This window comes from Canis aureus, chromosome 1, assembly GCF_053574225.1.
Source record: "Canis aureus isolate CA01 chromosome 1, VMU_Caureus_v.1.0, whole genome shotgun sequence".
Lineage (NCBI taxonomy): Eukaryota > Metazoa > Chordata > Mammalia > Carnivora > Canidae > Canis > Canis aureus.
The window spans coordinates 14,286,020-14,296,451 of NC_135611.1; the positions used below are offsets into that span (position 1 = coordinate 14,286,020).

Genomic DNA, 10,432 nt, shown 5'->3' on the forward strand with positions numbered 1-10,432 from the left:
CACTGAGTACCTAGCTGGGCAGGCAGAGGAGGAGGTGCCCATGAAGGAGGCAGAGAAGACATTCGCCAGGATGCAAAGATTTTTCAACCCTCTCTGTGTCCAACATATCAAAACACTCAGTAGATGCAACCTGAGAATCATCCGGTGAATTTAGCCACAAGGATGGTATTGGAGATCTCTGGAGGGTGTTTCTCAGATGGAAGAAGTTTCTAGAAGCAATGTGGAATAAGGATGGAGGGTGGAAAGGAGCAGAGAAGTACAGATAGGACTATAATCAGTGGGTATGCGGGGACAGGAAGCTGTGGTGATTCTCGCCCAACGGCTCCGATTTTCTCAGAGAAGAGGGGCTAGCGTCAGTTGCCAAAAGGGGAAAACACTTGAGAAAAATAGTAGCTATTCAGAATGGTCATGGAAAGGAACAGAGAAGAGATCTGAACCAGGGTCAAGTAAAGGGGTGCTGACCAGCTTCCAGAACTCACTGAATCTGGGGACCACGAGTTTAGAGCAGCCCTGGTCCGCATGGTTGGGCTACTTACTTCAGCAACTCCTGGAAGGCCAGATGAGGCTGCCGCGGAATGGGGTCAGGATGGATGCAGAGGAAGGGCAGGGATGGGAGGAAACAAGTTGAAGGAGGCAGAGAGAAGAACCACCTGCTGGCCAATGTTCTGACCCATTAAGTGCAGGAGGACATAACCCCAGCCCCTGCTCTCCTGCTCCGTCCCATATCTGCTGATCAGTGCGGACAGTTGGTAATTCGCCATGCCTGTCTAGGTTTCATTTGTCTCAAACTACCGCTAAAAGGGCTGATGGCTTTCCTGGGCATTGCTCTACCAGTGCGGGTCTGAGCTTACTTGGAGGTTCCTTCGAGCTCAAGGTTCACCTTTTTCTTTTCCTTTTTCTTCCCTAAGCTTTCAGGTTGTCAAGAAGAAGGCAACCCATGGAGACAGCGTTATAACCATGAAAAATAGAAAATATCAAAGACATGCCATAGCAGTGTTGGATTTCCTGTTGGCACTATCTGATTTTCTTTTTACTTTCCTCTTACTGCTGACAGGATCTTCTGCTTGGTGCAGGTTACAAAATGGCAGCATGCGTTGGTTTCATTTAGTTCAAATGGGTACATAGAGCCATTATCTCTCACCGGATCGTAGGCTTGTTGAGGGGGCAGGATGATTTCCCCCTTAGGATCTCCCATGGCCATATAATGTCCAGATCCACAGTCAGCTCAGAGATTGTGGAATGTAGCTGAATTTCTAATTTGTTTATATCCAACCAGTCCATGTTAAATTTTCCCAGTGTTTAAGGAGATCTGCGAACCACCATGAGGCAGGGGCCTGACCATATAGACATTGGTTTAGCTGTTACCTGTTTCACTCAGAACTATGTCAAGAATATCTGTCCTTGTAGGGTACAATTTTTTTTTGTAGGGTACAATTTTTAATGCTTGTGTCCACTGTATGGATGTGCCATAAGTTTACCTAACCAATCATATTTTCAGACATTTCAGTCCTTTTCAGGTGTTAGCTATCAGAACCAACCTGTGCTTTACCATTTTTTTTCAAGATAAATAACTAGGCATGGAATTCATAGCAGAAGGGTATATTTTTAAGGCTTCTGCTATGCATTGCCAAATGCAAATATAATTTATCTTTACCTGGGAGTCCATCAGTTGTGTAAAAATATCTGGGATTCCCCAACCCCCCACCCCATCCTTTTCAGCAGAACTCAGTATTCCTTTCAGTTTTTGCCAATCTGATCCATTTTGTTTCTTAATCTCATTTTATTTGGAATCAGGTTTAAGTGAAACTTCTTGAAGGGTACTGGAAGGAAAAGGAAAATTTTGGAGAGCAGGCTGCCTCAAGGGAGAGGGGTGCGTGCGTGCGTGTGTGTGTGAGAGAGAGAGAGAGAATATCTGGTGGGAGAGGTCCCATGACCGAACCCCCAAGAAGACAGAGGACGCTTTGGCTGTACGCCCTGCTTGGGAGTCTTGAGTCTGGCCTCACACCTCCCTGGCTTAGTTTCTACTCTGCAACAAGGGCCTGGAATTGGGGAGTCTGGCCTTCGGCCCTGGTGGGCCAGCTCTGGGTAGAACTTGGACTCAGACCATCTGTGGCCTCTGAATTTGAAGTCCATGGAGAAGCCCCTCTGCGGGGCGGGGGTCAGCAAAGGGAGAAAGCTGCCATCTCAGAACCTGCCGCACACGTCATGGGAACCGGGCAGCGCTCCTGCTGGTCCAGACGTGAGCAAGGGTTGCGGTGTCCCCTAAGTGTACAGACTGGGATTTTATCCGAATCACATGACGATGGCTCAGGTTCTCTTTTTCCCTCTTTGTTGCTTTTAATACATAAAATGAGCATGTGTTTATTTAAAACAGCTTTCAAACTTAAACAAATAATGACAGACTGTTCAAACAGACTTCGGAAATCGCCCTAATCAGGATGTTTGAAAAAGCAAGAAGACTCTCTATAAAAGTACTTTTAGGACCTCCAGTCCTGAAATCACAGGGTCTGCTTTGCACTTTGCAGTCGTAGATGGGCAACGCTTGGGGGCCCGGTTCAGTCTTGGGGTGGGGGGCTCAAATGACACCCCTCAGACCTACCACCTGACTTCGTAATTTCTGAGGAAGTGTAGCTGGGCAGTGTGTTACCACTTCCCATCTTTGCCCAGAACACATCACGTGTATATTTGCACATTTTAACTCATAACTGCTATAAAAGTGACTAGGCATCTTCAGAACCAAAAGAGGACTCCTTGGGGGGAGGGGGGCTGGCAAATTGCTCCCGTGAAAGAGCAGACTCAGTAGACCCCCTGGGGGGCAGGGCAGGTTTAGGAGCCATGTGGCAGGTTTGCAAGACGGCAGACCGGCGCAAAAGTGAACACAACCCCTAGTTCACATTCGAGGCCACATTTACAAATGGCTTTGAGTCGCCTACGTTAATCTTCACAGCAACCAGTTTTATGGGCAAAATAAATGAGGCTCAGCATTGGATCATTTGTTCAAAGTCAGAAGCAATAAAATGTCAAAACTGGGATTTCACCCAGACCTCCTGCCCCAAGCCCAGAGACATCCCCAGACCCCTGGGGCTGCGTCAGCAACTCTGTGCTCATTCTTTGGGTCAAGAGATGCTACTTTAGCTCATCTCAGTCCAGAAATTATGTTTTTTCTTTATAATGCACATCAGAAACAGCCCATTAGGTCCATTAGAAGTGCAGTTATTTACATGAGGGGATGGTGGCTGGGAGAGGGAACCATACGTCCCCAGAGTGGCAGGGATATTTGGAGAGGCGTTTCTTCTGCCCCCCTGGCATCAGAATCATGCACCAGGTAGACAGGGAGGAAAGGCCAGCCCCAGTTTGTCTCCACTTCGCCCACTTTCTCAGGATGGCTCCACGGCCAGGAAGGTCAGATGACAAGGGGCTTAGTTGGTTTCCCGTCCTGCCACGGGAAATCCCATTGGTAACTAAAGGAAGGCAGGGCCTGGCCATCGACCCTCTCAATGTCAAGGCGCGTTGCCTCCAGCGCAGGGATCCTCAAGGATTCCGGGCATCGGCTGCAGTGGGAGGCTCTGGCCTGCCCAGGCCTTGGAGTGAGCAGCATGGAAGGGTGGGCTAGGAGCTGTTCGCAGCTGTGTCTCTGGGATCCTGGGATGCACTTTACAAGAAGCAGAGTTTCTCCTGCTCATAAATCTGTCCTGACCCCTTCCTGCCCCATTTATCCCTGATTATATATAGGGAAAGTATGTTCCTGGACAAGCAGTCATGATTGTTACCTTGGCTTTGTACTGAGAACGCTACACACGTATTTCATTTATGTCTATTGCCTTGCTTTTCTCAGGCTCAAATTTAGAAAATGTCAACAATAGATTAAAAAAAGAAGTAAGCCCTTGCGCCCTCTCCTGGTAAAAGTTAATGTTAGTACGTCCGCAAGTACAGGGCACCCACTTGCTGGCGAGCAGTTACTTGTGCAAGGCTAACTAACTAATGTTGGGTTCATCTGACCAAAGCCATTGACACATGAGATGGGCCATTAGGTTTTCTGTGGCCCAAGATCAGAATTTCTCCTAAACTTTTCTTCACACAGTTTCTCAGCCTCAGTTCTGTTGGCACTTTGGGCTGAGGACTATCGTGTGCACTGTGGGATGTTGAACAGGTTCTCTGGCCTCTACCCATTAGATGCCAGCAGCACCCCTAACAAAAATGTTTCCAGACATTACTAAGTGTCCCCTGGGGGCAAGATTATCCCCAGTGAGAACCACTGCCCTAAAGCCTTGTCTGACTTTTATAGAAGGTGTCACCAGTTAAGAGAGTGAGAATGCCTCATGGCCTACCTTTTCGTGGGGGACAATTTGTATGACTGATCAACGGGGTTCATTTCTAGGAATTTTCCCCCCAAAAGCAACTTAGCAAGTAGACAAGAATTCATATACAAAAACCTATCATGATATTGTCTACTATGGTAAACAAAAAAAATTAAAGAGGATAAAGATTCAGTTAAATCAGGGATAGCATATATGAAATGGAATACTAGACAGTCGTGAAAAATAATTGTGTAAATCTATATTTAATGACATGAGACGTTCCCCTAATGATGCCTTAAACTCTCACCTTCAAGACCACTCCTCAGAGTCCCAGAGGGTGTTGCATATCGAAGGAATAATTTCCAACAGACAGAGTAAGCATCAGGTGAAGCATTAGGCCAAAGAATTCAAACCAATGAGTGAATTCAGAAACCTTTAAGTGCCAGTTGAACCTACCTGTACCAAAACCATGAACAGCACCGGAGAGACCTGGTCTCTCCCCGTGAGTAGTGGCCTTAAACAGACAAAAATGCTGAACATTGTCAGAACCACCTCCACACAGCAGTGCAACAAAATAGGAGTATCTTACCGACTCACATGTGCTCTGATGCCACACTGTTGGGAGTAATGTGGAAGTAGGTCTTATTCTCCTCGTGCCTGAATAACTCATACCAAGTGAAAAGAATTTCATTTACTGATTTATATATTCAGATATATTTAGAGAGTTGTCCAACTACTCATTGGACCCAACAAACGTCTCCCAACAAATCTAAGAAACGAGCATACAGTCCAATCCCAACTCAGTCCAATCTGAAACCATCCAAAGAACTTTGCTACGACTCCAATCGTAGCCCTTGCAGACCTGACTTCCATGCAGCAATAAGAAGGGAAGAGAGGAGCCGTCTTCCTTCCCCAGGGACCTGTGTGTCCAGTGACACGTAACTGACCATAAGTGACCACGTGCTTTGCGAAGTTCACAACTTGAGTTAAATGCAGGGTTGTGGTCATCCAGCCTGGCCACTCCTGGAGGGGAGAGAGCCCTGTTGTTGACTTCAGAGGCTAGGCATGCCACCAGGGGAGGCCACCCTGCTGTGTCCACCGCACCAGCACCCTGGACAGACGGAGCACTCTCACAGAGCTGCTGTGAGCCGGGGGAGAGCATTGGCAGACCATAGAACACAGGTTTGGATCTGGGTTCGAATCCTGACATGGCCACTGGTTAGACAAATCCCTTCACCTCTGTTTTTCCCCCCAGTTTTTCCCCCTCCCCTTTACAGGACAGAAGCAAATAAAATGACTCCATGATACTGGTGTGAAGAATAAATAAAATAATGTGTTGTGGGCATTTATTACAAGCGCCTGGCAGATAGTAAGCGTTCCATACTTGGTTGTTATTTTAGGAATGGTTATGCTAGCTAAAATTGCGAAGCCTCCAATATTTCTGCCTTTTTCTTTTTCTCCTTGGCACTTAGCTATCTGATAGCACACTATCTGATACACTTATTTTGTTTACCGTCTATGGCCCACAAGTAGATAAAAGCTTGGTGAAGTAGGAACTTTTCATCTCCTTTGCTCACCGCTGTGTCTCTGCAGTACCTGGCCCGTTAATAGGATCCCGTGAATACTTCTGGAATGAGAATTTAAAAAGTGGGTCTGATTCACTGCCCCAAAAGAGTGTTTTACTTTTCCCCACGTCTGGTCCTCAGGCCGGATGCTGCTCTCTCCGAACGCTGGCATCCCGTGTTCTCTCTCTAATTCTCTCTTTTTTTTTTTTTTCTCCCTGTCTCTGCCCCTGCAGGATGCCTTTGTGGAACTGTACGGCCCCACCATGCAGCCTCTGTTTGACTTCTCCTGGCTGTCTCTGAAGGCGCTGCTCAGTCTGGCCCTGGTGGGAGCTTGCATCACCCTGGGTGCCTATCTGGGCCATAAGTGAAGTCAGTAGGCCTGCCACAAACAAATATGCAAAAGGTTCACTAAAGCAGTAGAAATATATGCATTGCCAGTGATGTACCATGAAACGAAGCTGTGGTCTCTTAAAAACGAAACATAAAACAAAACAAAAACAGCTTTCAGGCTCAGCGTCGAATCAGCTATTTACTGCCAAAGGGAAATACCATTTATTTTTTACATTATCAAGAAAAAAAAAAAAGATTTATTTATTTAAGACAGTCCCATCGAACCTCCTGTCTTTGGAAACCCTACCACGAATTGCCAAGCCTGTGCAGCTCCACCTGGATCTCCTGTGCCTATAAACACGGATTTGTTTTCCATGTTGTTGGCTGGACTGACTCACCATCTGAAGAGCAAACAAACTGACAAAGGACTTGACTGTTCCAGAAGCCGGGTGTCTGGCTGCTGGAGTTTAGGAAGAAGGTGTTCATTTTCCTTGCGTTGATTCGCCCTGGGGGCTGCGATACGAAGAGAGGGAAGGCGGTCGGTGGGAAGTCCATCCTTCCCTGGCCTGAAGAAAAGACAGCATATGGCTCACATGGTACATACCCGGTTGGAAGAAAAAACTGGGGAACTTCAGATGGACTTGGTATCCTCCGCCAAGATTTCCACACCGAAGGACAGTGATGGGGAAAAGCCGTGAAACCATAGGAAAGTATTTTTTTAAGCTACCAATTGTGCCGAGAAGCATTTTAGCAATTTATCCAATAGCATCCAGTACCTTAAGCCCTGATGTGTATATTCATACATTTTGGATCCACACCCCCACCCCCCCCACCAGTACTGGCTCTGTCTGTGTATGAAGCAGAGTCCTCCAGAATGCGAGGAGGCGAACGTCTTGGTGACTTATCCAGAAGCATCAGGCCGCCACAAGTGCCTGCGTTTCCCGAAGAGGCCACAGTCTTGCCCCGTTCGGAGGCCTCGTCCTGGAACTGAGCCTGGGCACTCGCGGGCCTGCTCGCAGGGTCTTCAACAGAGCAGCGTGCTCTCGGAATGTCTGGAAGGTGACAGAGCTCAGAACCCCACTGTCCAGAAAGAACAGTCGTAGGCCTGGGCCCTCCGGCCGGGCCCCTTGCCTCGTGGAGCGCGGAACCTGGAAGCCAGGGCTCTTAAGACGTTTATCACTGTGGAGGGCAGGAAACAGAGGCTGTGCGCCCTTCCCTGCAGAGGGAGGTGGCTCCGCGGCCACCAGGAGGGAACGCTGTGGCCTGTGGGCGCCGTGTGGCCGCGGCGCGTGCGCGCTGGCTGCGCAACTGAGAGCGAGGCTCTAAATGACTTTGGGGAAAGTCCTAAATCCTAAAGGAAGCGTTGAAATGAGGTGTCGTGGATTAACTGACCTATGTCTACGGAATTAACGATGCAAAACATTACTTTGTCATTGTAGGTTGGGGTTTTTTTGGTTTTGTTTTTTGGAAAACCTGACAGGGGGTGGGGGGGGAGTTCCAGGTGTGGAATGTGGGAATTCTCTGTACATCCTGGGGCATTAAAAAAGAAAAAAAACACACACAAAAAAATCAGTGGTGGAAACTCTAGAGAAGTAGTAAAGAAGTGAAATCGCCAGCGAATAAACTAGAAAATATTGTTTTCAAGCTTAGAATCAGCTTTGAGACATTCATGGAATAACTGTGGCATTATTGCATTATATACCATTTATCTGTATTAACTTTGGAATGTACTATGTTCAATGTTTAATGCTGTGGTTGATATTTTGAAAGCTGCTTTAAGAAAAGATACATGCATCTCAGCATTTTTTAAAAATTGTATTTAGTTAATGGCCTCTACACTATTCGTTAGCAAAAATTTTCATTTTTCTATTTGGGATTTTTGTCTCAATTCTTTAAAAGCATTTCTGAGAAGGTGAGATAAGCCCCGGGTCTCGGCTACCTGAAAACCCTGGAGCATACTGGCCACTGTGGAGCTTTGCTTCAACCGAGTTATGTGCATTTCCACGTCAACAGAATTGTTTATTGTGAAGGATGTAGCTGTTGTCCCTTTGACCTTGTTCCGTGAAGGTTTACCAGTCCCTGGGCAAATCAGAATCTAACGCATTATTTAGGCTGACATACATGTTTGGTTAAACCCATGAGATTCATTCCGTTGAAAATCCAGACGGGAAATGACCAGGGGATTAAATTCTGGCCATGATGGTTTGACCTTCAGAGGGTTGCTCTGTGTGGTCTGTTTTGACAGAAACCCATCTAGAGCACTCCTGCCGTCTTTCCACGGGGCCCTTTCGTGGCTCTCCTTCATATTCTTCCTGAAATGTGGGGGCGCCTGTGCCCCACCCCAAGAAGCAGGAACCCCATGGTATGAAGCCAGACCTCCCTGGCAGGCCTCAGGGAACAGAATGATCAGACCTTTGAATGATTCTCATTTTTAAGCGAAATACTATTTTATGAAAGGTTTACATTGTCAAAAATGATGAGTATAGAATATCAAATCCTGTGCTGCTACCCTACCAAGATCATTTTAGTGGAGTCAATTTGCAGTACACTCCAAGTGGCAAAGTCCTCCAAGCTGCTTTAGAAGTAACAATGAAGAACAGAGACATTTTTAATATAAAGCCTGTTTGTCTTTTGTTGTTGTTGTTATTGTTTGTATTGTTCAAAGGCAGAGTATTCTAAAAAATGTGTATATATATAAAAAAAAAAAAAAGGTCATGGGGGCTAACTTCCGGCTGGTTTTCTTTTGCTGTGGGGTATTGTTACCTGGTTTTAATGATAAATGTGCCTGGCCGCCTGACCCCAAAACTGTACAGTATGGTGGCTCCACTCGCTCTAAGAGTAGTTGATGTTGCATTTTTCTTGTTCTTAAAAACATGTTAGAAGCAATGAACATATATAAAAACCTCAACTAGTCACTTTTTTTCTCTTGTCTTTCAATGTGTCGGTTATTTTGCGATCAGACGCAACAGAGAAGCATTCCTACCTCTTCCGTGTTAAGAAGGGATTCACGCCTGCATTTGCTGTCAGCGTGGTGTATGTGTTGGCCAAGGTCGGGGTTAAATAGAATACAGGCATTTTCCAAATGGGGGTCAAGAGCTCTAAAGAGCCACAAGGAGCAAAGCACCCAGGAACCACCTTGGTACTCCCAAGCTCTCACTGCACAAGGCAAGCTGAAAGAGGTCGAATGACAAATGACATGCTCCACAGCACACAGTTCATCTCAGATTTGGCAGTGGCTGAAAATTCTTGTAGGTTTAAGGTTTGAAGTCAAGTCACATTTCAAATGAAGGAAGCACCTTGCTGTATAGTTCAAGCAAACAGCCTCAACGTCTTCTGCCCCAACCTACTTATCTCTGCATCTTCAGATATGACCTTCCATTTAGATGTGACTTCTGTTTCATTAGTAACTGTTGATTGTTTATCATCCGAGGACCTAGTCCTGGCCCAATATGGGAAATTAGGAAGTGATTATAAATCAAAAGGAGTTATAATAATCCGGTTTAAACGTAAATAAGCAGTCTAGGCTGTAATTAAACTTAGGCTAAAATGACTAATTTATAAAAGTGAACTTAAATGCTAATTTCAATTGTACTTTTAGGGCAGGGGCTGTTTTTATACTTTCTTATCAGTTATAGTTAGTAATGTACACCTTCTCTATCAGAAAAAAACAGGAAGAGCTTGAAATACAAGCCATTCTAAGGAAATTAGGGAGTCAGTTGAAATTCTATTCTGATCTTATTCTGTGGTGTCTTTTGCAACCCAGACAAATGTGGTTACACACTTTTTTAAGAAATACAATTCTACATTGTCAGCCTTATGAAGGTTCCAATCAGATCTTTATTGTTATTCAATTTGGATCCTTCAAGGATTTTTTTTTTTTTTAATTATTACGGGACAAAGGACATTTGTTGCGGGGATGGGAGGGAGGAAGAATTTTCAGAGGAGCGAAACGTTCCCAAGACTGGATTAGGAGGTTTTCAGAATAGCCAGGACTGTGGGGTATGACATGGAAGCAAGCGAGACGTTTACAAGGGTCAGGGTGATGCCTCTGTGAAGAAACTTCTGCAATAAACAAGAAATATTTTTAAGTTCTGCAGTATATGCATAGATTCTAGAGATATCAGAACGTCAAAGTCCACTGCTCTCTCCCTTTTTTTTTTTTTAAGCTACCTTTATTTTATTTTATTTTTTTAAGAGAAGGGGAGAGAGAACGAGAGAGAGAGAAAATCTTAACCAGGC

The 10,432-nt window shown here is 45.5% G+C and overlaps 1 protein-coding gene across 1 annotated transcript in view; it reads left to right on the forward strand.

The window, feature by feature from the left end:
- Window positions 1–9,108, forward strand: part of BCL2 (BCL2 apoptosis regulator) — a 169,937-nt gene extending 160,829 nt beyond the window's left edge. The window contains exon 3 of the mRNA XM_077890947.1: window positions 6,097–9,108. Within this exon, the coding sequence (XP_077747073.1) occupies window positions 6,097–6,231 (135 nt within the window). The 3' untranslated portion in view covers window positions 6,232–9,108. The remainder of the gene's footprint in view (window positions 1–6,096) is intronic.
- The last annotated feature ends 1,324 nt before the right edge of the window (window positions 9,109–10,432 follow it).